The 27,866-nt window shown below is 44.9% G+C and overlaps 2 protein-coding genes and 1 non-coding gene across 3 annotated transcripts in view; 1 reads left to right on the top strand and 2 right to left on the bottom strand.

The window, feature by feature from the left end:
* The window catches only part of LOC119919592 (inter-alpha-trypsin inhibitor heavy chain H3-like), a 39,642-nt gene extending 31,687 nt beyond the window's left edge, over positions 1-7,955 (bottom strand). The window contains exons 1-4 of the mRNA XM_038740138.1: positions 7,848-7,955; positions 5,944-5,964; positions 4,607-4,773; positions 2,281-2,385 (exon numbers count right to left, since the gene is read on the bottom strand). Of these exons, the coding sequence (XP_038596066.1) occupies positions 2,281-2,385; positions 4,607-4,773; positions 5,944-5,964; positions 7,848-7,940 (386 nt within the window). The 5' untranslated portion in view covers positions 7,941-7,955. The remainder of the gene's footprint in view (positions 1-2,280; positions 2,386-4,606; positions 4,774-5,943; positions 5,965-7,847) is intronic.
* Positions 7,956-10,666: 2,711 nt separating this feature from the next.
* Positions 10,667-10,804, top strand: LOC119920109. Its single transcript, XR_005447874.1, has one exon. It is a non-coding gene; the product is annotated as a small nucleolar RNA SNORA7 (small nucleolar RNA).
* A 4,142-nt stretch (positions 10,805-14,946) lies between these two features.
* LOC119950351 (inter-alpha-trypsin inhibitor heavy chain H3-like) overlaps positions 14,947-27,866 on the bottom strand; it is a 40,947-nt gene continuing 28,027 nt past the window's right edge. Inside the window, exons 16-22 of the mRNA XM_038772666.1 lie at positions 26,429-26,473; positions 25,449-25,502; positions 19,396-19,509; positions 18,304-18,505; positions 16,527-16,699; positions 16,154-16,265; positions 14,947-15,277 (exon numbers count right to left, since the gene is read on the bottom strand). Coding sequence (XP_038628594.1) covers positions 15,118-15,277; positions 16,154-16,265; positions 16,527-16,699; positions 18,304-18,505; positions 19,396-19,509; positions 25,449-25,502; positions 26,429-26,473 — 860 coding nt within the window. The 3' untranslated portion in view covers positions 14,947-15,117. The remainder of the gene's footprint in view (positions 15,278-16,153; positions 16,266-16,526; positions 16,700-18,303; positions 18,506-19,395; positions 19,510-25,448; positions 25,503-26,428; positions 26,474-27,866) is intronic.

The following is a 27,866-nucleotide window of genomic DNA, read 5'->3' as shown; positions in this document are numbered from 1 at the left end:
TCTTGACTAACCCCCACTTTCCTCTTCTCCCACTCCCTTCTGCATCACCATGACTTGCTCCCTTTGTTCTTCCCCGCTTCCAGCCCCACAGCACTTATGTACATATCTGTAATTATTTATATTAATGTCTGTCTCCCCACCTCTAGACTGTAAGCTCACTGTGGGCAGGGAATGTGTCTGTTTCTTGTTGTATTGCACTATCCCAAGTGCTTAGTACAGTGCTGTGCACACAGTAAGACCGGTGTGGTCAGGGGTTGTCTCTCTTTACTGCTGAATTGTACTTTCCAAGCACTTAGTGCTCTGCATACAGTAAATGCTTAATAAATATGATTGAATGAATGAATGAATGAATAAATAAATATGACTGAATGAATGAACGAACACAGTTCCTGTCCCCCATGGGGCTCTCACAGTCTAAGTAGAAGAGAGTAGAATTTAATTCCCATTTTGCAGATGAAGGAACATAGAGAAGTTAAATGATTTGCCCAAGGTAACACAGCAGACAAGTGGCAGAGTCAGTATTAGAGCCCAGATCCTCTGACTCTCAAGCCACTTTTTACTAGGTCACACTGCTTCCAGTTAGGCCAAGATTCTTTGCTAATGGCTTCAAAACTCTCCACTAGCTCTCTCCAATCAATCAATCTTATTTATTGAGCACTTACTGTGCACAGAGCACTTTACTAGGTGCTTGGGAGAGAACAATATAACAATTTAGCAGAGTTGGTAGACACATTTCCTGCCCAAAGCAAGCATACAGTCTAGAGGGAGAGGCTTCACTTTCATTCATGCCTTCATTGATTCGATCATATTTATTGAGTGCTTACTGTGTGCAGAGCACTGTACTAAGCACTTGAAAAGTACAATTCAGCAACGAAGTGTGACAATCCCTGCCCACAACAGGCTCTCAGTCTAGAAGCGGGGGGAGACAGACATCAAAACAAGTAAACAGGCATCAATAGCATTAATATAAATAAATAGAATTATAGATATATGTATATACATCAAAACAAGTAAATAGGCATTAATATGAATAAATGGAATTATAGATATTTACATATACACAAAAGTGCTGTGGGGCAGGGAGAGGGCCAGAGCAAAGGAAAGTACACTCCTCATCCATTACTTCCCTGCTTGTACTCTTCTCTCCTCCCAAGCCCACCTCCTGGCTGTATCCAGCTTTTATCTTACTCACCTCACCTTCATTCCCTTGCTCAAATTGTCCCCAGCACCCAGAACTCCCTTCCCCCCAAATTAGCCAGACCTCAACCCTCCCCACCTTCAGAGACATCCTAAAATCCCATCTCCTCCAACAAGCCTACCCTTACTAATCAATAGCCCAATTCTCACCAATTCCTTGACCTCCTCTTGCACTTAGATATTTATTCATTTTAGATATTTATTCATTTCATTTATTCACTTGGCCATCCTCAACCTTTCCGTATATATGCATGATCTTTATTTCTGTCTCTGTCTCCTCCATTAGAGTGTAAGCCCCTCACGGGCAGGAAACGTGACATGTACTTCTGTTGTACTTTTCCAAGTGCTTAGTACAGCACATTGCATTCAGAAGACACTCAATAAATGTGATTATTATTACTGCCACTACATGTAACAGATGAGCATGGTTTTGACAACCTCATTGTTTGGACAGCAGTCAGACAGTGGGCAGGCAGAGGTCAGATTGTGAAAGTGTAATTTCAGAGCATTCATTCATTCATTCAATCTTATTTATTGAGTGCTTACTGTGTGCAGAGCACTGTACTAAGCGCTTGGGAAGTACAAGTTGGCAAAATATAGAGACGGTCCCTACCCAACAGCGGGCTCACAGTCTAGAAGGGGGAGACAGACAACAAAACAAAACATATTAATAAAATAAATAGAATAAACATGTACAAGTAAAATAAATAGAGTAATAAATATGTACAAACACACACACACACACACACACACACACACACACATATATATATATATATATATATATATATATATATATATATATACAAGTGCTGTGTGGAGAGGAGGCGGGCTGAGGCAAGGACTACAACTCCCATGATGCAACGGGGTGGGGGCGCCACCATTCATTCATTCGATCAATCGTATTCATTGAGCGCTTACTTGGACTGGTGGGTGACAAAAATCATTGGTGTTTATCACATTCTGAATCCAGCCCAGCTCACCCCCACTGCTCACTTTTGATTGCAGAGCAGTCTTAAGTTCCTGCTGCAGTGAGTCAGTCCCATTCCTGGCAATGGGATCGGAAGCAAAGCTTCAACTTACTTGACTAATCCCGCGGTTTTACCCTGAGACACTGCTTTGTCATATTGTTTTTTGGCAACTTCTTTTTCCTTTATGTTTCCAGGGTAGGTGACCCCATCGATTGTCCTACAGAAACAGAAAACACCAACGCAAATGAGATGAGATCTGTGACACCTCAGCTGGGCCCAGACCAAAAGCACTTAGTACAGTGCTCTGCACACAGTAAGCTCTCAGTAAATATGACAGAATGAATCTCTCTATTCAGCCTAATTCCCACACCATTTTCTTCCTGATCGGTGCAAGACGGTGTTTCCCAGAGCTAGAATCCCTTTCAGGACAGTAGCCACATCAGGCAGGGCCTGGAGCTATTCAGGTACAGATTTCGCTTGAATACACAGTTGACGGAATCATCATTGGTAGTACCAAAGCCTTATGGAATAACAGGTGTTTGGGATGGTCTGGTTTATGTCCTGTAGGTAAAATTCAAAAGGTCTGTGGAAGACAAATGAACAAAGTGCCAACTGTGCTCCAATTATTACTTCTGGCCCTGGGATGGCACTGGGCCTCTCTGACTCTGCATCAGCAGGTGGTTGGCATTCCATGGGGAATTCATCACTGAGGGGGAATTTCCAGCAGCTTCAATGAAGTTCCCTCTGTAATGCCAATGACCTATTGTTGCAGTATTGGAGAAGCCCAATGCTGAAGCTCAGAGCCAGCCAGCTTGAGATGACAGGGAGTGTTATCCACCACACAGGAAAACTGGCGCCTCCCAACTGTATTCAGTAGCCAGAATAATAATAATAATGATGGCATTTGTTAAGCACTTACTATGTGCAAAGCACTGTTTTAAGTGCTGGGGAGGATGCAAGGTGATCAGGTTGCCCCACGTGGGGCTCACAGTCATAATCCCCATTTTACAGTTGAGGTAACTGAGGCACGGAGAAGTTAAGTGGCTTGCCCAAAGTCAAACAGCTGACAAGCGGCGGAGCCGGGATTAGAACCCATGATCTCTGACCCAAGCCCGTGCTCTTTCCACTGAGCCATGCTGCTTCCAGAATGCTATCCAGAAAATGGAATGTGGATGATCAACTCTGTGGTAGGGAAAATTTATAGTCGGCAATGGAATCCTGGATTTCCCAAATTCTTGAACCATTGTAGCTGAGGAATCCCATCGCCCAGTACACTCCTGCCTGGTTTCAGCTGGAAGGATGGAAGGGATGAAGAATAAGGTAGAGCAAGGTATTGCACTGTGACCAACAAGTAATAAATTTGCCTGCAAAGTGGTCCTAATCCCGGCTCCGCCACTTGTCCGCTGTGTTGCCTTGGGCAAGTCACTTAATTTCCCTGTACCTCAGTTACCTTATCTGTAAAATGTGGAATAAGACTGTGAGCGTCCATGTGGGACAGGGACTACATCCAACCTGATTAGCCTGTAACTACCCCAGTGCTCAGCACAGTTCCTGCCACGTAGTAAGCGATTAACAAAATACCATTTTTAAAAAATGGGTTTGATAATGGTGTGCCAATATCCAGGCCAGAGCCAGCTCCCTGACCTTATTACTGACTTAATTTCCCAAAGACCTACATTTACCCCAGAGGCTGTGTTCACTGCAGACACTGGGAAGACAACCATTGACCTTGGGTCCCAAGAGACATTTGTAAACCTCCTATTTGATCTCCAGTTCCCATATCGCCCTAGCTTGACTCCTAGCTTGTATAACGTCAATCAATCAATCAATCAATCATATTTATTGAGCGCTTACTGTGTGCAGAGCACTGTACTAAGCGCTTGGGAAGTACAAGTTGGCAACATATAGAGACAGTCCCTACCCAACAGTGAGTGGGCTCACAGTCTAAAAGGCTCACAGACTCAATAATAGTCCCATTCAGCGTGTGACATCCACCCCAAATCAGATGAGAAGCAGCATTGCTCAGCGGAAAGTGCACGGGTTTTGGAGTCAGTGGTCAGGGGTTCAAATCCCGGTTCCGCCAATTGTCAGCTGTGTGACTTTGGGTAAGTCACTTAACTTCTCTGTGCCTCAGTTACCTCATCTGTAAAATGGGGATTGACTGTGAGCCCCCCCGTGGGACAACCTGATCACCTTGTACCCTCCCCAATGCTTAGAACAGTGCTTTGCACATAGTAAGCGCTTATAAATGCCATTATTATTATTATTATTATGTTTGTGCTGTTATTTCTTAATCTGCTATTCCTGAGCCAAAGTACCCAAAAGTCTCGATGCCATGCATGATGGCTGTAGATTTCCATTTCTCTCCAACTCTGTCTCCTGGATGGCCTCTAGCTGGCAGTCCACGGCATGGGACATGGCTGCAGAGAAATACTTACATGGTGAAGCTAGTGATGAAGGCCGTCTTGGGGAGCTCCACGTCAAAAGAAATCTCCTTGGCGGTGTCGGCGCGATTGACTGCGCGGGTGACGACGACATTGTGGGCAAAGCGAGAGGTCACTTTGCAGCTGATTTTGGTGCTGTAAACCTCAATGCCGTTGAGGACCTGAAGGAGAGATGGTGGCAATTCTCAATCGGGAAAGGGGGGAATAGCAGGAGGTGGAAGCCCAGTTGGGCTTCCTCTCAAAGACAAGGAATCCAAGGGCAAGGAAGATTTTAAAGTCAGAGTTGAGAGAACGCAGTCACTGCAGCCAAATCCCCAGGTCACTACATGCTCCACTGGAGTTTTGGGGGGACCTCAAGAGTGTGATTAGTAGTTGAAGCAACTCCCAATTCAGGGGGAAGGATCTCAGCCCAGTCCATGCTCTCCCAAGCCACACGCCCCAGCTGACACCCCATCTCCCCATCTTGGGGGCCTTCCACAGTGGGTGAAAGAAAGGACTTGCTCTCTTTCAAACATCTGTGCTCATGGCAATGACTGTGGTTGGCCATCCACGGGTGGCAGATCAGTTATTTTGAATCCAAATTGCTTGCCTCCATCCTACGTGGGCTCCATGTTTGGAATGTCTTCAAAACTATCAGAACCACAGTCATGGGACAACTTCCCCTTATCGCAAAATGTACCCTAAATCTCCCCAACCCCCTACCTCCACAACCCTTTGAAAGTCAGCAGCTTTTCAGAAGGCTGGTTTGGCACTTAATTTTCCCCATATGTAGAGAAAGCGAAGGTTGCCATGACAACTGGGTGGCAGGATTGACCAGATGTTAGCCTAAAACAACACATCCCCCTCAGGTATTTTTGAAAAATCTCTTGTTTTGAGGGTTTGAAATCTCACTCTCTCTCCTACCCCTAACTCCCATTCTTCCTCCCTGCCAGCCCCACAGTGATCTGTTCAGCAATAATAATAATAATAATAATTTTGGTATTTGTTAAGCGCTTACTATGTGCAAAGCACTGTTCTAAGCGCTGGGGAGGATACTAGGTGATCAGGTTGTCCCATGTGGGGCTCACAATCAATCCCCATTTTACAGATGAGGTAACTGAGGCCCAGAGAAGTTAAATGACTTGCCCAAAGTCACACAGCTGACAAGCGGCAGAGTGAGGATTTGAGCCCATGACCAAATAACAGAACATCCATTTCTACACCTCTCAGGGTGACATCTCACAGGTAGGTTTGTGACATGCTTCACCAACCTAAAGACACTTGGACCTCTCCACTGGTAGTCTAAAAAACTAGATTTGGTAATCAAATCCCTGAATGAGGGAAGCACTTACCGTATCTGGGAGGCTCCGCTTCTGCAAAAACAAAGATAAATACATCAGAGTGTTGAGGGGGTGAAAATATTTACAAATCAAGCTTTTTTCTCACCAAAGGCTGTGGAACATCATCTCTGACTTTTTGGGTAGTCATAAAGGGAGCATTGACAAGTCTTCAGTTGTGCCTGACAGCCTTTAAAAACCATTAAAGACTTTAAGAGCAAGCAATTTTAATCAACTCTGAAGTGAAGCTGGACCTATAATCCTTGAGATATAGATCTGGGGATACTTTTGAATTAACTAATCAAATTTTTTTTAATGTTATTTGTTAAGCGCTTACTATGTGCCAGGCACTATACTAATCACTGGGGTAGTTATGAAATAAGCAAGCTGGACATAGTCCCTGTTCCATGTAGGGTTCATAGTCTAACACGGGGACATTTTACAGATGAGGTAACTGAGGCACAGAGAAGTGAAATGACTTGTCCAAGGTCACACAGCAGACATGTGGTGGAGATGGGATTAGAATCCAGGTCCTCTGAGTCCCAGGCCTGCGTTCTTGCCATTAGATCACACTGCTTCTCACCCTTAATATTTATTGAGTGCCTTCTGAGTAGACAAGCTAGGCACTGAACTAACTACTTAGGAGAGTTCCAACATTAGCAAGACACATGATTCCTGCCCTCAAGGTGCTAATTCAGTTTAATGCAGGAGACAGACAGAAGCTATTTGCAGATAGTGAAAGCAGAAAGAATAAGGATATAACTGGAAGTAGGATAAATAGATCAGGATGAAATAACTGAATAAATAACTGGGGATAAATTCTGGGGAGAGGAATAAAATAAACATGTTAAGGAGGGAGCTTGTGTTGATGCAATAAGAGCATTGTAAACTGGGAAAAACTTCCTGGAGGAGGTGGAATATTAGGAGGGCTTTGAAGATGAGATGTGGAATCAAGTGGATTTGGTTGGGGAGGGTGCTCCAGTCTGGGGAATCAAGTTGATAGGTAAAATGGAGAGAGCTGGTGGACAGCCTTAAAGTCAATGGTCAGGAGTTTCTGCTTGTGATGTGAGGGAGATGGGCAGCCATTGGACATTTTTGAGATGTGAAGAGATATGTGCTGAGCAACACTTCAAGAAGATGATCTGTGCAGCAGTGTGGAGTTTGGCCTGAAGTGGCAGGGGAGAGTGCTGGTGGCCAAGAAACCAACGAGGAGCCTGATACATTAGTCTAATCGTGATCTGACATGAGCTTGGACCAAGGTAGTAGCTGATTAGAGAGAGAGGAAAGGGTGAGTCGTTTTAGAGGAAGAATTGGCAAGATTTAGAGTTCACTGAATGGGAGGTCTGAAAGGCAAGAAGAAATCAAGGTCAATGCCAAGGTTGCAGACTTCTCGACAGGGGGAATGGTGCTGTTATCCCCAGAGACAGGAAAGTTAGGAGGAGGACTGGATTTACAAGGGGAGATGAGGAATGTCCTGCTTAGTAATAGCCTTGGAAAGGGTCATTATGGTTCTCAGGGAGTGTGGGAAACTTGAAAAAATGGGCACTAGATTTGCTTGTTAGTGATCGCCCCTGGGTCCCATGCTACCTGTCTCCACTACCCTCCCCTCATTCCATCATCACAATTTCACCTCTCTACTTCTCTCCCCACCCCCAGCTGCCTAACACCAATTCTGATTTCTCCTCCAGTCCTTTCAGGTTCCCACCTTCCTTGGCAGAATATCCCATAATGTTCCTCTGCCTGCACATCCCATAGGCTCAGCAGCCTGGGGGAACCTCTGCCCTCTATCCACTGTCCCCAGGGAGCTCCATGGCACAGGAGGGCCTCCCCCTCCCCCCGCACTCCCCCGGGCATGCCTCAACCCCAGAAAACTGCCAAACTTCTGCCCTGCAAGGAGGGGGCTTTATGGGGGGGCTTACCCTGAAGCTCCTACGTGGCTTTAGCACAGAGTCCGAAGTGACGAGCCCGGAAATAAAGAGGGTCAGTAGGATGAACCGCAAGCGATGATCCATGTTGGATAAATGAACTGACTAAGGACTCACCCTGGAAAATCCTGCTTATAAGGGGCCTCCTGTTTGCAGACAGTTAACAAATAGTGTCACGGGAACACTTAGGTTAAATATTAATTTAAAAGTAACATAGATGCTCTAAGGTAGATTTCCCCATCTTCCCCATCATATCATCCCATGCACTACATCAACACTCTTGTACTTATCCATTTTTTGTGACTGATTTATTCAGTTGTGCCTGTTACTTTTATCATTTCTCTCTCTCTCAGCTATCATCATCAGTGGTATTTATTGAGCACTTACTATGTGCAGAGCACTGTACTAAGCGCTTGGGAGATTATTCATTCATTTCATGTTAACTTTTTCTCTGTGCCTCACTTCCTTCAGCTTTAAAATGGGGATTAACACTGTGAGACCCATGTGGAACATGAACTGTGTCCAACCTGATTAGCTCATATCTACCCCAGCGCTTAGTAAGGTGCCTAGCATTTAGTAAGTGCTTAACACATACCATAAAAAAACTGTTTCCCCATTTGGTTTGAAGACCCAGTTGTACTCACAACGTCAAGTTTCCTGAGGCTCCCTGGGTCTGTCTACCTAGCAAAAGATTCCCTCTCCTCTTCTCATCTCCTTTCCCACTGATTTCAATTGCTTGAGGAAGAGGGCCTCCTCCCTTGCCACTGCCACTGAACCTCCCTGGCCACCCTCTCACCTCGCTCCTTCGTGGCCTTTTCTCCAGCTCTTATGGTGGGATCTGGATCTGCCCTGAGACTCGGGGAAGAGCAACAAGGAGAAACTGGCTCTGACTTGTGCAGGGAGTTGCCAAATCCCAAAGAGATAAACAAGTTTAAAAAAAGGAAAAACTCCACCCCCTTAAGGAAGTATGGAAGGAGAGAGTTTAAAGGCATGCCCTGGGAGACTCAGACATACAGAGGCAGGGTATGTACACAGGGACACAGACACCAGAAACAACACACACACACACACACACACACACACACACTCTCAATCATATTCAATCATATTTATTGAGTGGCCTATTTATTAGGAGGCCTTCCCAGACTGAGCCCCCTCCTTCCTCTCCCCCTCCTCCCCCTCCCCATCCCCCCCGCCTTACCTCCTTCCCTTCCCCACAGCACCTGTATATATGTTTGTACGTATTTATTACTCTATTTTATTTGTACATGTTTATTCTATTTATTTTATTTTGTTGATGTTTTGTTTTGTTCTCTGTCTCCCCCTTCTAGACTGTGAGCCCACTGTTGGGTAGGGATCGTCTCTATATGTTGCCAACTTGTACTTCCCAAGTGCTTAGTACAGTGCTCTGCACACAGTAAGCACTCAATAAATACGATTGAATGAATGAATGAATGAATGAATGAGGGCTTACTGTATGTACAGTACTGCACTAAGTGCTTGGGAGAGAACAATGCAACAATAAACAGATCCATTCACACATACTACAAACACACACACACACACACACACACACACACACACACACACCCCACCCCCACCCCTCTCTTTTGGACAGAGATGCTCCCAGAGAGCAACAGAAAGACAAAAAAAAAGGGCAGAAACACACCTAGATAAACACACTAACAGGAAGAGTACATGTGAGATGCACATGTGACATGGGTTGCTGGGTGGCAGCTCGATGGGTAGGTGGGAGGCAAGGAGGGGTGAGTAGACAAAAGTGTCTTAGCTCGCCTAAGAGAGTTCCTTTTCTCGACCTAGTGTCACTTTCCCTTCATCTCACTCAGAGATACTGCTCTCATCCACTCTCCACATGCACCAGAGCAGAATCCCATTGGCTTCCCTCCATGGGTGACAATGTGAGTATATTGGGTCAGGTTTGGAAGGAAGAGGACAATGGCTTGCAGCTATTCCCTTCTAGACTGTGAGTCCGCTGTTGGGTAGGGACCGTCTCTATATGTTACCAACTTGTACTTCCCAAGTGCTTAGTACAGTGCTCTGCATACAGTAAGCGCTCAACAAATATGATTGAATGAATTCCAGCAGGCTTTGCAACCTTGAACCCTCCCCCCCCCAACCCCAACTCTGCCAATGGGATCCCAAGACCTTGTGGGTCTTCTTGTCATATCACCTTACTTAGCACCCATGCATTTGTGTCAATCAATCAATCGATCAATCACACTTATTAAGCACTTACTTTCATCCATTCAATCGTATTTATTGAGCACTTACTGTGTGCAGAGCACTGTACTAAGTGATTGGGAAGTACAATTCAGCAACAGTGATAACCCCTGCCCACAACAGACTCACTGTCTAGAATTGGGGAGACAGAAATCAAAGCAAGTAAACAGGCATCAGTAGCATCATTGTAAATAAATAGAATTATAGATATATACTCATTTGTGTGCATAGCACTGTACTAAATGCTGGGGAGAGTGCAATATAACAGACTTGGTAGACATGTTCCCTGGCCACAAGGAGCTTACAGTCTAGAGGGGGAGACAGATATTAATATAAATAAGTCATTTGCGGACAGAGAAGCAGCATGGCTTAGTGGATAGAGCATGGGCTTGGAAATCAAAAGGACCTGGGTTCTAATTCCGACTCTGCCGCATATGTGCTGTATAACCCTGGACAAGTTGCTTAACTTCTCTGGGCTTCAGTTACCTCAATTGTAAAATGGGGATTAAGGGTTTGAGCTCTATGTAGGACAGGGGCTGTGTCCAACCTGATTAACTTGTATCTACCCTAGTGCTTGCCCAGGATTGCACCTGGAGAATTTCCAGTACTCTACCAGTCCTGGCTATGGGAGGAAGAGTCGAGCAGAGGCATATCCATTCCATTCCTAGCTTGGGCAGTGGCTAGTGAGTGGAAGGCAAACTGCTACAAATCAAAACTCACCCATGCTGGGCAGCAGCGGCATGGGAGAGAGTCGAGGGCGGAGACTCGAGTTTACTGCACGAAAGGAGGCAATGGTAAACCACTTCCCTATTTTTACCAAGAAAACTCTATGGATACACTACCAGAACGATTGCAGATGGAGGTGGGGCGTTCTGGGAGAGATTTATCCATGGAGTCACTATGGGTTGGAGATGACAGCATAAGACAAGACAAGATCCCAGTGCTTAGAACAGTTTAACAATGATTAAATAATAATGATAATAATAGTCTCTTGAACAAGAAGGACCCTTTTTCCATTTCTCCAAAATGGTTTCACATGCCTCATCTCATTTTGTCCTTTCAACATATTTATGATGTAGAGAGAGGCTGAGATTATTATCCCTGTGGACTGCAAGCTCCTCTTCTAGATTGTAAACTCCTTGAGGACCAGGAATATGTCTACCAACTCTGTTGTTTTGCACTCTCCCAAGTGCTTAATCCAGGGCTTTGCACACAGTAAATACCATTGATTCATCCCCATTTTGCAGTTGAGGAGACTGAGGCACAGAGAGGTTCAGGTCCCCAGCAGTTCAGTGGCAGAGCTGGGACTGGAGTCCACTATCTCTTGATCAATCAATGAATCAACAGTACTTATTGAGCACTTCCTGTGTGCAGAGAACCGTACTAAGCACTTGGGAGAGTACACTATAACAGAGTGGTATACATGTTCCCTGTCCACCATGAGCTTATAGTCTAGAGGGGGATACGGGCATCAGTGTAAATAAATACTTTTTGGATATGTACGTAAGTGCTGTGGGGGCAAGGGAGGAGTGAATAAAGGGTGCAAATCCAAGTACAAGGGTGACACAGAAGGGAGCAGGAGAAAGAGGAAATGAGGGCTTGGTCGGTCAAGACTTCTTGGCGGAGATGTGCTATTAATAAGGCTTTGAAAGTGGGGAGAGTGATCGTCTGTCGGATATGAAAAGGAAAGGCATTCCAAACCAGGGGCGGGGCATGGGAGGGAGGTTGGTGGCGAGGTAGGCGAGCTCAAGGTACAGTGAGTTGGTTGGCATTATTGGAACAAAGTGTGCGAGCTGGGTTGTAGTAATAGGAAATCAGGGAGATGAGAAAGGAGGGAGAAAGATGATTGAGGGCTTTAAAGCCAATGGTAAGGAGTTTCTGTTTGATGCGGACTGTTGGCCCCTGAAATTTGTAATTCCTGTTGGGTTTGAGCTAGACTCGGGTTGGAGGGGGCCAACTGAGGCTATGGGCAGCAAATTAGAAGAGTTAACCAATTTTGGTATTGCCACACCTCTCTGTTCTTCAGGACTGTAACAGCTAGGAGATTATGTTCCCAACAGCCCTACCTTGTAATTATTATTAATGGTTATAATAATGGTTATTTGTTAAGCACTTACTGTATGCCAGGCACTTTACTAAGCACTGGGGTGGACACAAGCAGATCCGGTCGGACAAAATCTCTGTCCCACATGGGGCTCAGTTTTAATCTCCATTTTACAGATGAGGTAACTGAGGCCCAGAGAAGTGAAGTGATTTGCTCAAGGTCACACATCAGGCAAGTGACAGAGCTGGATTTAGAACCCAGGTCCATCTGAATCCCAGACCCATGCTCTATCCACTAGGCCATGCTACTTCTCTGCTTCTCTGGCTACACTTCTGCTTTTTAGGGCCCCACTTCTTTTCCTTTCTCATCTTCATCTCATACTTGTCAGGATGATGAAGGGAGATTGCTGGGTGGTGGCAACTTTCACTTTCTTGCCAAGCAGGGGAGTAGCTTCTGCTGCCACCGGAACCTAGCCCTACCTGAGCCTCAAAGGGCTTCGGCTCAGGTTTCTGGCTCCAATTCCTTGGTCTCCCCTTTGGTCTCTCCTCCAACCTGGCCAAAGAGGAGACACCAGGAGGCCTGTGGGGCTTGGGATTCAGGCAGCAGTATGACTTTTCTTGCCAGAAGCAGCGTGGCTCAGTGGGAAGAGCATGGGCTTGGGAGTAAGAAGACATGGGTTCTAATCCAGGCTCCACCACTTGTCAGCTGTGTGACTTTGGGCAAGTCACTTAACCTCTCTGTGCCTCAGTTCTCTCATCTGTAAAATGGGGATTAAAACTGTGAGCCCCACGTGGGACAACCTGATCATCTTATATCCTCCCCAGTGCTTAGAACAGTGCTTTGCACATAGGAAGCACTTAGCAAATGCCATTATTATTATTATTATTATTATTATTATTATTATTAACTCAACATAGAGGCAGAGGCCCGAGTTGTTCAGCCCAGGCTAGAAAGAAAGCCAAAGTAAATGTTGAAGTTCTCCCCACCTCTTCCTGGAAAGTGTGGATCAGGGAGCAGAGGGAAGGTTAAAGGGAATTAATGAGTGGCAGAAGAAGGGTAAACAGCAGGGATTCGGTTTGAGAAACAGATGTGTGAGCTAAGGCTGTTGGTAATTGTGGAGTAGAGCCAGGATAGGTCTAATCGTAATTAAGCATGGCACTTGTTAAGCACTTACTATGTGCCAAGCACTGTACCAAGTACTGGAGTAGATACAAGAAAGTCAGATCAGATACAGCCCAGGGCCCACATGAGGTTCACAGTCTAAGGAGGAGGGAGAACAGATACTGAATCCCCATTTTACAGATTACAGATAAGGAAACTGAGGCACAAATAAATGAAGTGACTTGCCCCAGGTCACACACAGCAGGCAGAGCTGGGGTTAGAACTCAGGTCCTCTGACCCTACCAGGCCCATGCTCTTTCCACTAGGCCACACTGCTTCCCTAGAAGCCAAATAGAGGTACAACCAACCTCAGAGAACATATTAGCCCCATGGCCTGGGTCACCAGCCGGCTCACCAGCAAATGCCCAAATTTCTGTTGGGCTAATCCAACATGGCCTGGAAGTGAACCCCTGATCATTATTCTTGTTGGGGTTAACATTGATGTTAATGTAATGATGACTGGTTTGGACTAGATAACCCAAATTGGAAATAGCTTCATTTTTAACTCATGTTTTTCCAGCAGTCCCACACAGATGGAGGAAAGTTTCCATAAGGAACTGCCAGCAGATGTTTTCTCCTGTAGCACTCATCAGAGTATTGGGCTCAGCTGGATTACTACCGGGCAGTAGTCCACGGTACAAGGTAATTAATAATGATATTTGTTAAAGCACTCACTATGTGCCAGGCACTGTTCTAAGCACTGGGGTAGATATTAGCTAATAGAATTGGACACAGTCCCTGTCCCACATAGGGCTCACAGTCATAATCCCCATTTTACAGATGAGTGAACTGAGGCACAGAGAAGTTAAGTGATGTGCCCAAGGTCACACAGCAGACAAGTGGCGAAGCAGGAATTAGAACCCATGACCTTCTGACTCCTGGGCCTGTGCTCGGCCTGTGCTCTATCCACTATGCCACACTGCTCCTCATTTGCCAGCTCTCTTCAAACAGGTAGCCTCCCCTCTCTCCTACCACCTATCTCATCTCGCTCTCCCCCACTCTCTTATCTGCAAAGTGAGGCCTCTCTGGCCGAGATCATTGTGTTCTCAGTAGAAAATGATTACTTTGAAATGATTCCTTTCCAGAAATTGGTCAATGGCCCATGTGAGAATCTGTGGCAACAGTATCGATCAAACTCCTACTTTGTACAGATCATTGTCTAGGCATGTGACATTCCTAACTGGAGTCAGCCCAACTAGAGATTTAGTTCATTCAGTCTCTAAAGTATTTGAGTTTCAAAAGGCCCCTTAAATCAACCACCTCCAACACAAATTCAAGTTTGACCATGTTAAAGGATGTGTATGTAGGACTCATTACCATTATTGAAACACAAATATCTCAGAACAGATTGCCGGCACTTTCTAACAGAACACACCTCACACAGGATGCAGTGGTTATGGACAGAAAGGTTGGAGAAAAGAATGACTCCTCTGGTTAAAAAATAATGGGTGGGGAAGGGTGTTATGTAGATCTTGGAAAAGAAAATAGTCTGCCTCCCAGATTCCAACCAGCAAAAACTTTCCCATTTTAGGGCCTTCCTCTTGCTTGGACCCCTATAGGTTCTACTGATCAAACGATAAATCAATCATTCAATCAGTGGTATTTTATTGGGCACTTACTGTGTGCAGAGCACTATATTAAGGACTTGGGAAAGTACAATACAACAGACTTAGTAGACACAATCCCTGCCCACATTGAGCTTATAGTCTAGAGGAAAATGTCCAAAGGAAGCCCCTCAGTGAATATCCCTTATTCATGAGCAACAGAGAGTGGCCTTGGAATTGAAAGAATCCTGATACGCCAAGGTAATGTGAGTTTTCATAATGAAGTAGTGGGTGAATCCTCTTGGTAAAGTATGTCTGGGACGATGTAATCCGTGTGGCTGCCGTCAATCAGTCCGGCCCCATTGTTGTGAACGAACCAACAGGAGACCTCGCTGCCTTGCCGTGGGTCCTTCCTGTAATCCTTCTGCCAGCCCCTGAAAAACAAATTCCAAGTGCTTGGTGCTGGCAGGGATGAGAGCAGGTGAGTGGCGCTGCTCCAGCCGCCGGCACTAGAATCGATTACTCTCCACAGGAAATCCGTCCCGAAGACCCACTACCGAGGTTCATCCAGGGTTCCGGATGGGAGATGCCAAGAAACCCTTGTCACAATTCAGGAACGTGGCAGTCACCATCAGGATATGGAGAGCAAGGCAGAACACAGTAATAATAATAATAATAATAATAATAATGGCATTTATTAAGTGCTTACTTTGTGCAAAGCACTGTTCTAAGTGCTGGGGAGGTTACAAGGTGATCAGGTTGTCCCACGGAGAGCTCACAGTCTTTAATCCCCATTTTACAGATGAGGTAATTGAGGCACAGAGAAGTTAAGTGACTTGCCGAAAGTCACACAGCTGACAATTGGAGGAGCCGGGATTTGAACCCATGACCTCTGACTCCAAAGCCCATGCTCTTTCCACTGAGCCACACTGCTTCTCCAATGGTGGGATACTAAACAGTGGTACTAAGATCTTTGGTAATCAATCAATGGCATTTATTAAGTGCTGACTGTGTGCAGAGCACTGTACTAAGCATTTGGAAGAGTATAATGCAACAGAGTTGGTAGACACAGTCCCTGCCCACAATGAGCTTACAGTCTAGTGGTATCGATTTGTACTTCCCAAGGGCTTAGTACAGTGCTCTGCACACAGTAAGTGCTCAATAAATACGATTGAATGAATGAATGAATGAAATGACCTATGGTCCAAGTGACCATCTTAGTTGAAGGACAAAGGACATCAGGGTCAGTTGAGAGAAGTGGGAGAGTGGTCTGCTGGGGAAAATAGGCCCTCCGGGAAGAGCCAGCTTACCTGGTGACTGTCAGCTTGTGGTTTTTCACCATCATTGTGGCATCTGGTTTGGAGGGATCAGACCCAGGCCGGACATCGAACACTTCAAAATCAATTGGGTGCAAAAACTGTCCTGGAAATCATCAATAGCAGAATTGGATTACCATTCTAGATGTCTGACTGAAAAATATTACAAGACATGCTTATGACTGTAACACAAAGCATTGAATTTTGTCTATAATCGATCATGGAGTGTATATCAAGTTTCAAAAGCATACAGTTGAAGTTCCTTCCTCTCAGTTGAAAGAGTACAGAACTAGCTGTTTATACAAAGATCATTTCATTCCAGTGAAAACAACCCCCTGAAAACAACAGGTCAAAGATGGGCTCCTACCTAACAGCCCATGGGTCCGTTCAGACAATTTATGACTGTCCAGAGTATATACCCCGAGGAAGGACTGGTGGACAGGATTCTTCTTCCACACTTGGTGTAAAACCACCACAAAGGTGGCACCATCTCCCATCGATAACACCAGATTTCTTTTCCTGTTAATTGTCATAATCACACTGCAGGGGAAAGTAAACAATTAATCCCAGTCAGAAAAATCGCCTTCCTCAAGTGACTTCAATGCATCTGTTTTTCAGTCAGGGCAGGAATAATAATAATAATAATAATAATAATAATGGCATTTATTAAGCACTTACTATGTGCAAAGCACTGTTCTAAGTGCTGGGGAGGTTACAAGATGATCAGGCTGTCCCACGGGGGGCTCACAGTCAATCCCCATTTTACAGATGAGGTACTGAGGCACGGAGAGTAATAATAATAATAATGATGATGGTATTTGTTAAGCGCTTACTATGTGCAAAGCACTGTTCTAAGTGCTGGGGAGGTTACAAAGTGATCAGGTTGTCCCCAGGGGGGCTCACAGTTTTAATCCCCATTTCCCAGATGAGGTAACTGAGGCCCAGAGAATTTAAGTGACTTGCCCAAAGTCATACAGCTGACAATTGGTGGAGTCAGGATTTGAACCCATGACCACTGACTCCAAAACCCATGCTCTTTCCACTGAGCCATGCTGCAAAAACGCATTCTCTAAATTCTCTTCAGCTGCAACTTGATCCTGCACACTGTATGGTAAACATCATCCTTACCACCGTAGTTACTTATTGAACAAAATGCAATGTGTCAAGCATTGTCAATAAATATGGAGTGCTCCCTGAGTATCCAGCATTGTACTAAGTAAGAAGCAGTTACTAGGGCCTATTAGACCAGCTATAAAAACCATTTGTCCCAGGCACCTTACATTTATTATTATTATTATGGTACTTGCTAAGCACTTACTATGTGCCAAGCACTATTCTAAGCACTAGGGTAGATATAAGGTAATTAGGTTGGACACAGTCCCTGTCCCCCATAGGGCTCACAGTCTTAATCCCCATTTTACAGATGTGGTAAATGAGGCCCAGGGAAGTGAAGTGACTTGCCCAAGGTCACACAACAGACAAGTGGCGGATGACTGAGCAGCCATTTAGATAAGTGGGAATGTGCTTCAGGATGTCCCATGGTGTTGGAGTGGCCAATTTGGAGGCCTTTAGATGTAGAGTTGCTCAAAGACCAGACTGGAGCTGATGAGATTCTGTTCATGCATGTGTCTAGACACGATTGATTCTGGGTCTGACCTTGGGACTAGCCTAAACCTATACTTATGGGTGTGTGGGGGGGTCACTAATAATGATAATAATGATAATAATAATAATTGTGGTATTTGTTAAGCACTTACTATGTGCCGTCACTGTTCTAAGCGCTGGGGTAGATACAAGATAATCGGGCTGGACACAGTCCCTATCCCACATGGGGCTCATGGCATTAATCCCCATTTTACAGATGAGAAAACTGAGGCACAGAGAAGTTAAGTGACTTGTCTGAGGTCACACGACAAACAAGTGGCAGATCCAGGATTAGAACCCAGATCCATTGACTCCCAGGCCCGTGTTTTTTCCATTAGACCTCGCTGCTTCTCAAACAGAAAACATAGCAACAACTGAACAAGATCTTGCTACCCAACAAAGCTGGATATTGGCTTTGCATGTACGAAACATGATAAAGACATGGCTCAGGTTGTGAATGAAACAACAGCATTCTTTTTCTTAGTTTGGTTGTGCTTTACCCTCCTTGGCGTAGTGTCACTCTCTCTAGCCAGCTGAAAATGCTCCTTCGCGGGCCAAAGTGAAGGATGATAGTCTGAGGAGTCACTTCTAATTTTAAATCCATTTCCTGGTTCACAATCCCGAGTTTCCCCAAGTATGTGCTCTTTGTCTTGGCATTGTCATTGAACTGCTCCCCAATAAGCTGTCCATTCACTGTGATTCCTACAGAGAAATAGAACAAGCTGCAGTTCTGAGCAGGATACTGGTCACTACTGGACCATGAACAATGGAAAGCAATGCGTTTCCCTGGGAATGACCGTCAGACGGGGTCCAAAACCACACTGGATTGAGGGAAGCTCTCGGTCAATGTCCTCTCTAGACGGTAAGCTCGTTGTGGGCGGGGAATGTGTCTGTTATATTGTTATATTGCACTCTCCAAACGCTTAGTATGGTGCTCTGCACACAGTAAGTGCTCAATAAAAACATTGACTGACTCACTGACAGGGACCTAAGTTTTTGAGAGCTTTAGAAACTTCATCCAGTCCTGTTCTTTTGGCACCTGGTACGTTATTTATCATCATCCTTCTGTATCCACACTGAGAAATAGAAAGAAAGAAACCAAAGATAGGACCAAACACTCAATCAGTGTTATTTATTGAGTGCTCACTGTGTACAGAGCACTGTATTAAGTGCTTGGGAGAATACAGTATAACAGTGGTGGTAGACACAATCCCTGTCCACAAGGAGTCTTAGGATGAAATAATCAAAGAGACAAGCATTAAGTAAAGAAAATAGAGGTAGAAAATGAGGCAATCATTTCAGTGCCATCTGGTGCAGTCTGGATCACTTAATCCCTCCAACAATGTTGACCTCCACTTTGGCTGTGTTGCAGTGCTTTTCACTGACATCAGTGGCTATGTCAGGTCCACTCTATTTTGCTGCTAAGGTAGAAACCCTTTATGGGCTGTGAAGGGCCAAGGGAGATTTCCAAAGAGCCAGTGTTTTCTCCCAGGCCCTCTCCACCTCTCCCCCTAATCTTTTTGGAAGTCGTCAGCATATATCCTTGGGCAAAGGCAGCTGTCTCAAGAAGGGAGAAGCCCCATGGAACTCACCTCTGCCTGGGTCCCTGATGAGGTTTAACACCACTCCCGGCTCTTCATTGATATTGAAACAAAGGGCATCTTCTTTGTCAGGCACTCGGATGATGAAGTGCGGATCGCCGTCAACTGCAAGCACATTACCATCTCCCATGAGGTATCTCAGAGAGGCCAGGCTCCAGAGAGTGGGGTGTGTATGGTAGGGGATGGGGGAGAGGGTAGGTGGGCAGGGGTTGGAACAGAGAGAGACCAGCAAACCAGCCAAGACCCCACTGCTGGGAATCCTGGGGTGGGAGTGAGGTTACAATGAGGGGGTTGGGCTCTGGTGGTCGTGTTCAATATTGCTGGTGGAGATTTGGCTTGGGGGAGTTACTACTGCTTAACATTTCTATCTTGGGCCCTTTGAGTGAAGGACTTCCAATTCAGACTATCCATTCTTGAAACCTGGTTTAAGTGGCAGGAATCTTCATGGAGAAATCTAGGTCCTAATAATAGATGGTCAGAATTATAGTAAGAGCAAAATTATATTAATAATAATCATAATAATGGTGGCATTTATTAAGTGCTTACTATGTGCAAAGCACTGTTCTAAGCGCTAGGGAGGTTACAAGGTGATCAGGTTGTCTCACGGGGGGCTCACAGTCTTAATCCCCATTTTACAGATGAGGTAACTGAGGCTCAGAGAAGTTAAGTGACTTGCCCAAAGTCACACAGCTGACAATTGGCGGAGCCGGGATTTGAACCTATGACCTCTGACTCCAAAGCCCGTGCTCTTTCCACTGAGCCACGCTGCTTCTCTGTATATTACAGTATATATGTACTGTATATTACAGTAAGAACTAGAGGCCAAACTAATCCAAAGCTAGAAACATAGTGGACGCTCAATAATTAGTACCGACTGAATGAGATAGTCTGTTCTTGGACATTTTTTACAGTCAATAAACCATTGATTGACACATTTAGTAATAATTACACTTTGAAATTGAATAGTACTTTTATTTTCCAAAGCACTTTGACATCATTTTGTCCTCACAACATCCTTGTAATTAGGAAGAGGTAGGTATTTGTTACCCCCATTTTAAAGATGAGGAAACTAGGGTACAGTGACTTGTCCAAGATAATAATAAAAAATATTAATAATGTTACTTTTAAATGCTTACTAAGTGCTAACCACTATGATAAGCCCCTATTCCACCGGGGGGCTCACAGTCTAATCCCCATTTTACAGATGAGGAAGTTGAAGCAAAGAGAAGTTAAGTGATGTGCCCAAGGTCACACAGTAGGCTAGTGGCAGAGCTGGGATTAGAACTCAGGTGTTCTGACTCCCAGTTCTGTGTTCTTTCCACTTGGCCACACCAAAATCACCCAACAGACCCGTGGCACAGCCAGTACCAGAACCCGATTTCCCGATTCCCACAACTGCCCCAATTTTGTGCCAACACACTGGTGTGTGTTGTTTTGACTAAATGGCAATTCAAAGTCAAATCCTCTGAGCACAGTTGTATCATTCAGGGTTTCTCCACTAAGACAAGAGCAAAGGATGGAACTAGGTTGGAAGTCATTCACAGAGGTCTCTGAAACAGTACCCAAATTGAATATTTACAACTAGTCAGCCTAATAAATATGCTAAGCATGTCAAGATCACTGTTCTGAGAGAACACTGTGTCTGGAAAAGGTCAGGGAGAGAGAAGGAGAAAGAGTGCTGGGGGAAAGAGGAAAGGAAAGAGAGAAGGCATCCCTATGTAGGGAAAAGGGAAAAGAGATGTTGGGGTTTTTTAAAAGGGGAGCAATTTATTGAGTGCTTACTTTGCACAGAGCACTGTACTTAAGTGTTTGGGAGAATACAAGACAAGAGTTGGTAGTCACGTTCCCTGCCCACAATTAGCTCACAGTGTAGAGGAAGAGATACAACTGAGTACAGAAAAGGAAAGATGGATAAGAGAAAGAAAACTTGGCAAGGTAATGAAGCAAACACTGTGGCTTTGGACCACAGGCAGAGAGCAGGAACAGCAGTGGGACTTCAGAAATAGAGCTCAATCAGTCAGCAGTATTTATTGAACACTTGCACTGTGCAGAACACTGAACTAAGCATTTAGGAGAGTGCAGTACAACAGAGTTGGTAGATACGTTCCCTGTCCGCAACAAGCTGACAGTCAACATTTACACCATCATCATCAACAGCATTTATTGAGCACCAACTATGTACAGAGCATTGTACTAGGTGCTTGAGAACACACAGTAGGGGTGACAGCTGAAACCATGTAAACAGATAGGCTTCTCCAGAGAATGGAATGTGGAGCAAGAAGAGTAGACAGCCCTAGAAAGAGCCTTGGGAGACACCCTCATTTAAAAGGCTAGGGCAAGGAATGAAGCCAAGGAGACTGAGAAGCAGTCAAAGAGGTCACAAGAGAACCAGGAGAGGATGGTGTCAGTAAAACCAAAGCTGGAGAATGTGCCTAGGTGGAGGGAGTGGTCAGCAGTGTCAAAGATAGAGGAGAAGTAGAGGGGAATTAGGACAGAGTAATAACAATAATAATAATAATAATAATAATAATAATAATAATAATAATAATAATGATGGTATTTGTGAAGCATTTACTATGTGCCAGACACTGTTCTAAGCTCTGGGGTAGATACAAAGTAATCAGGTTGGACACAGTCCCTGTCCCACATAGGGCTCACAGTCTTAATTCCCATTTTACAGATGAGGGAACTGAGGCACAGAGAAGTGAAGTGACTTGCCTAAGGTCACATAGCAGACAAGTGGCAGAGCTGGGATTAGAACCCATGACCTTTTGACTCCCAGGCCCGTGCTCTATCCACTAGGCTATGCTGCTTCTCTTAGAGCCTATTGGCCTTAACCAGAAAGAGGTTATGGGAGACCTCAAGTGCAGTCTCAGTACGGCCAAGCCAGTGGGCCGAGAAGATAATTTGTGGTGAAGAAGTGAAGGCAGTGGGTATATTCAGCGTGTTCAATGAGTTTGGACAGGAACAGGGACAATGAGATGGGGCTCTAGCTGGAAGGTATACTAGGGTTGAAAAATGGCTTTTTCCAGCATGAGGAGACTTGATCATGTGTGGAGGCAGAGGAGCAAGAGCCAGAGAAATGTGAGAGGTTGAAGATAGAGAAGACAGAGTGGTGGAGGATCAAATCAGTGTGATCTAGTAGAAAGAGCAGGGGCCTAGGAATCAGAACATGTGGGCTTTAATCCTAGTTCTGCCATTTACTTGCTGTGTGACCTTCTCTGGGCCTCAGTTTCCTCATCTATAAAATGAGTATTCAATACCTGTTCTCCCTTCCCTTTAGACTGTGAACCCCATGTGATAACAATAATAACAATAATAATAATAATAATGGCTTTATGAGGCACTTACTATGTGCCAGGCACTGTTCTAAGCACTGGGGTAGAGAGAAGTTAATCGGGTTGGAGACGGTCCCTCCCGTACCTGGGGCTCACAGTCTTAATCCCTATTTTACAGATGAGAGAACTGAGGCACAGAGAAATTAAAGACTTCAAGCCCGTGCTCTATCCGTAGGCCACCCTGCTTCCCATGTCCATGTGGGACAGGGACTGTGTCCACCTTGATTATCTTGTATCTACCCCAGTGTTTAGCACAGTGTTTGGCTCAGAGTAAGCACTTAATAAATACTATTATTATTTAAGAAAATCAATCAAAGGTATTTATGGAGTGCTTACTATGTGCTGAGCACTGTACCAAACACTAGGGAGAGTATAATACAATGTAGCCCTTGGGGAAGTTCACATCTGATGGCCTCAGGCATTTCTCTCCTTTTTTATCTTGACAACAAATTAGTGAGTAAATCTGGGATTGGTGAGGTTATAGAGAGAGGAAGGGGGACGCTGGAGGCTTCAGGAGGGAAGAAGCAGCATGGCCTAGTGGATAGAGCATGGGCCTAGGAGGCAGAAGGATCTGAGTTTTAGTCCCGGCTCCGCCACTTATCTGCTGTGTGACCTCGGGCAAGTCACTTCACTTCCTCTGTGTCTCAGTTCCCTTCTGTAAACTAGGGATTAAGACTGTGAGCCCCACATGGGACAGGGACTGTGTCCAACCTGATCACCTTGCCTCTACCCCAGCGCTGAGAACAGTGCCTGGCACTTAATAATAATAATGGTGGCATTTATTAAGCGCTTACTATGTGCAAAGCACTGTTCTAAGCGCTGGGGAGTTTACAAGGTGATCAGGTTGTCCCACGTGGGGCTCACAGTCTTAATCCCCATTTTACAGATGAGGGAACTGAGGCCCAGAGAAGTGAAGTGACTTGCCCAAAGTCACACAGCTGACAAGTGGTGGAGCCGGGATTTGAACCGATGACCTCCAACTCCAAAGCCCAGGCTCTTTTCACTGAGCCATGCTGCTTCCCCAAAATTATTTGAGTTGGATGCAGTCCCTGTCCCACATGGGGCTCACAGTCTTAATCCCCATTTTACAGATGAGGTAACTGAGGCACAGAGAAGTGAAATGAATTGCCCAAGGTCACATAGCAGATAAGTGGCAGAGGTAGGATTAGAACCCATGATCTTCTGACTCCCAGGCCCCTGCTCTATCCACTATGCCATGCTATTAAGCACTTAAATACATTAAATTCCTTAAATAAATACCATTTTTAAAAATAGAGGGAATTTAAGGTCTGGAGTAGTTGTTAGAGTCAGCAAAGGAGGCTTAGTAGGTTGTTTTGAAGATGAAAGGGCAGAGTTACAGCATAAAAGGGTAAATTTGTAGAGGCAGGGGTCATTCACAGTTTTTGGGATTTCTGCCAGAGTGCAGAAGCTAGAAAGCAGACTATGGGGGTGATCCAGAATTGGGAGTTGGAAGAGGGATAGTGCCTGAGCAATGGAGGGACAAGGGGGCAAAGGAGTCAGGTTTAGTGGAGAGGGTGGTGTTATAGGTTTGGAATTGTACATCTAGTAGAAGAGGGTTGTTAGGAAGTTTGGGATATTTGAGAAGGCTCAGAGACTGGGAGTCTTGGTTGGGCCAGAAGACAATTTTGGAAGATGAGAGGATGTGGTTGAGGGAGCAGATCAGAAAGTTATGGTCAGAAAGCAGCAATTCAGCTACTGCTTTTTATCTAACTGGAATTTGGGGGTTTTGAAATACTTTGTGGAAAATTCTAAAGTATTTGGAACCTGGAAGTACCTTTATTGTATTCTTCCAAGTGCTTAATACAGTGCGCTGAACTCGATAAATGCCACTGATTGATGATTGATGATCAATCCAAACTGATTTGCCTGTATCTACCCCAGTGCTTAGTACAGTGTCTGGCACATAGATTAAGCACTTAAATACCATTATTATTATTATTATTATTAATAAAGAGTACAGATCCAAATGCATAGGTGCCACAGAAAGGGAGAGGGAGTAGTGGAAATGAAGGCTTAGTTGGGGAAGGTCTTTTGGAGGACATGGGATTTTAGTAAGACTTTGAAAGTGGGGAGAGTGATTGAGAACCTTTTAATGTAGGCACCTCTCCTGACAGCCAGACTGAAAACAAGGACCCACATCACCACCACAAATGGGACAGAGAAAGTTGAGGTACAGGCCAGGATAATAATAATTGTGGTATTTGTTAAGCACTTACTATGTGCCAGGCACTGTACTGAGCACTAGGGTGGATACGAGCAAATCGGCTTGGACACGGTCCCTGTCCCACATGGGGCTCACAATCTCAATCCCCATTTTACAGATGAAGGAATTGAGGCCCAGACACGTGAAGTGACTTGCCCAAGGTTACTGCAGACAAGTGGGGGAGCTGGGATTAGAACACAGATCCTTTGACACCCAGGCCCAGGCTCTGTCCATTAGGCTACGCTGGAAGAGCCAATCCAAGCCCCACGCCTTGTCTGCTGTGTGACCTTGGGCAAGTCACTTCACTTTTCTGTGCCCCAGCTCCCTCATCTGTAAAATGGGGATTGAGACTGTGAGCCCCATGTGGGACAGGGACTGTGTCCAACCTAATTACCCCGTATCTAACGGCAGTGCTTAGTACAGTGTCTGGCACATAGTAAGCACTTAACAAATATGATTTTAAAAAAGAAAAACAACTTTACCACTACTGATATGATCTGGCGTTTTTAGCGGTTGGTAAGTCGAGGGCTTTGATTCTGCAAAGAAAGGAAAGAAAATTGTTAAAAGAAGTTGGAACTCAATAGAATCATTTCCAGCGTGCTATGGGGCCTGAGGCAGGAAAGTGGAGAAGAGGAAGAGGGACGTGAACGGAGGGATCTCTCTACCCCTCGATGTTTCCGGGACATGTAGTCCCAGGGAGAGTATCCACAAATCTGACTGTGTTTCTAAGAACTACATGTCCCAGAAAAACTCAGGAATGGAAAACTGAAAACGGTGATGACAATAGCCACACCAGCCTTGCTGACAGCTGCCCAGTCAAACTGTGTAAGCAGAGCCTGAAAATGAGGCCCCCCGCAAAATGTGCCAGTTTGTCATGGAACCACTGCCACTTCAACTTCCCCCACAGCACAGCTGCTTTTGAGCCACACTGCAGTCACTGATAAAATAGCAGCCAAGTATCCTGTTTTTTGAGGGAGTCCCCTATTCCCCTCCCTTCCTCCAGCCTGGACTTGGCCTGGCCAAAAGATACTGGGGGGCGTTTAGGGGATTTGTGGTAGGTGGGGCAGAAATCAAAGCCCTTACTATGTGCAGAGCATTAAGCTAAGTGCTTGGAAGAGTGCAATGCAGCAGAGTTGGTAATCACACTCCCTGCCCACAGTGAGTTTACAGTCTAGAGGATTGTAATGGAGACATTGACCCTCAGACATAGAACAGAAACTAGAAAGTAGGGCGGTCCTCAAAAATAGCTTAATATTTCATGGGAACTTTTGGACTGTGAAAATGTAACACAAAAGATTCTAGAGTAATTGGTTGGGAACTGGAAGACATCTAATAGGCTCTTCTAACTTTTACCCTATAGTCTGTAAGCTCTGCACACAGTAAATGCTCAATAAATACCACTGATTGAGTTTCCAGATCAACATTTAGTTCAGAACATTATATGAAATCCACACAATCTTACCCTTAGCAGCATGATGAGGAGTATATTGAGCTGGAAGGACTATTTCTGTAGGAAAGAAAAGTGGGTTTTCTTTTATTTATTTTGGTATTTAAGTACTTACTGTATGTCAAGCACTGTTGGTAATAGTGGAGTGGAGCCAGGGCAGGCTTAATGATAATAATGAATTGTGGCATTTGTTAAGTGCTTACTAGGTGTCAAGCACTCTACTAAGCACTGGGATAGATACAAGTTAATCAGTTTGGACACAGTCCCTGTCCCATATAGGGTCACAGTTTAAGTAGGAGAGAGAACAGGTATTGCATCCCCATTTTATATTTGAGGAAACTGAGGCACAGAGAAGTTAAGTGATTTGCCCAAGGACACACAGCAGAAAACTGGCAGAGCCAGGGTTAGAGCTCAGGTCCTTTGATTTCCGGGCCCATGATAAAAAAAAGGGCTCTGGGCCTGGAGTTTGCTGTATTCACAGGTTATCTAGAGTATCTCAATTTCCTTTCCCCAGAAGCAGCATGGCTTAGTGGATAAAGCATGGGACTGGGAGTCAGAAGGATCTGGGTTCTAATCCTAACTCCACCAAATGTCTGCTGCGTGATTTTGGACAAGTCGCTTCACTTCTCTGGGCCTCAGTTACCTCATCTGTAAAATGGGGATTAAAATTGTGAGCCCCCTGTGGGACAGGGACTGTGTCCAACCTGATTAACTTCTCTCTACGCCAGTGCTTAGAACAGTGCTTGGCACATAGTAAGTGCTTAACAAGTACCATGATTATTATTAATTATGATTGTTATTATTTATGTGGCTTACACTCTAAGGGGCAGCAGGGGATAAGGGAGACAAAATTATTTACAAATCAAGTAATCATAGTGAGTAATTGAATGGACAATAGAAGAACATATATACAAAGGGGCTGAGGATGGGTAAAGAGAAGACTCTAAGTGCTGGAAATGGCTGTTGGGTTTGTACAATTTAGGGTGCTGTAAACTAAGGGAAAGTATGTTGGAGGAAGTGGAATTTGAAGAGGGCTTTGAATGGGGTGGTGGGAACTGTGGTCAGTTAGATTTGAGGAGAAAGAGAGTTCTGGGCCAGGCAAACAGCATGAGTGAGGAGATGGAAGTAGGAGAAGTGTGAGGTTAGCTTGAGAGGAATGACAAAAGCAAGCTGGGGAGTAGCAGGAAAAGAGAGCAGATATGTAAGATAAGGCAAGTTGATGGAGAGTCTTGAAGCCGAGTGTGAGAAATTGTAGCTTGACTCAGAGGGACATGGGAAACCAGAGGAGGGTTTTTAGGAGAGGAGAAGTTCATTCAATCGTATTTACTGAGCACTTACTGTGTGCAGAGCACTGTACTGAGCACTTGGAAAGTACAATTCAGCAACAGAGACAATCCCTGCCCACATTGGGCTCACAGTCTAGAAGGGGGGAGACAGACATCAAAAGAAGTAA

Source organism: Tachyglossus aculeatus, chromosome X1, assembly GCF_015852505.1.
Source record: "Tachyglossus aculeatus isolate mTacAcu1 chromosome X1, mTacAcu1.pri, whole genome shotgun sequence".
NCBI classification, from domain to species: Eukaryota; Metazoa; Chordata; class Mammalia; order Monotremata; family Tachyglossidae; genus Tachyglossus; species Tachyglossus aculeatus.
The sequence above is the reverse complement of the archived record's forward strand: the minus strand, read 5'-3'. Positions and strand labels throughout refer to the sequence as shown.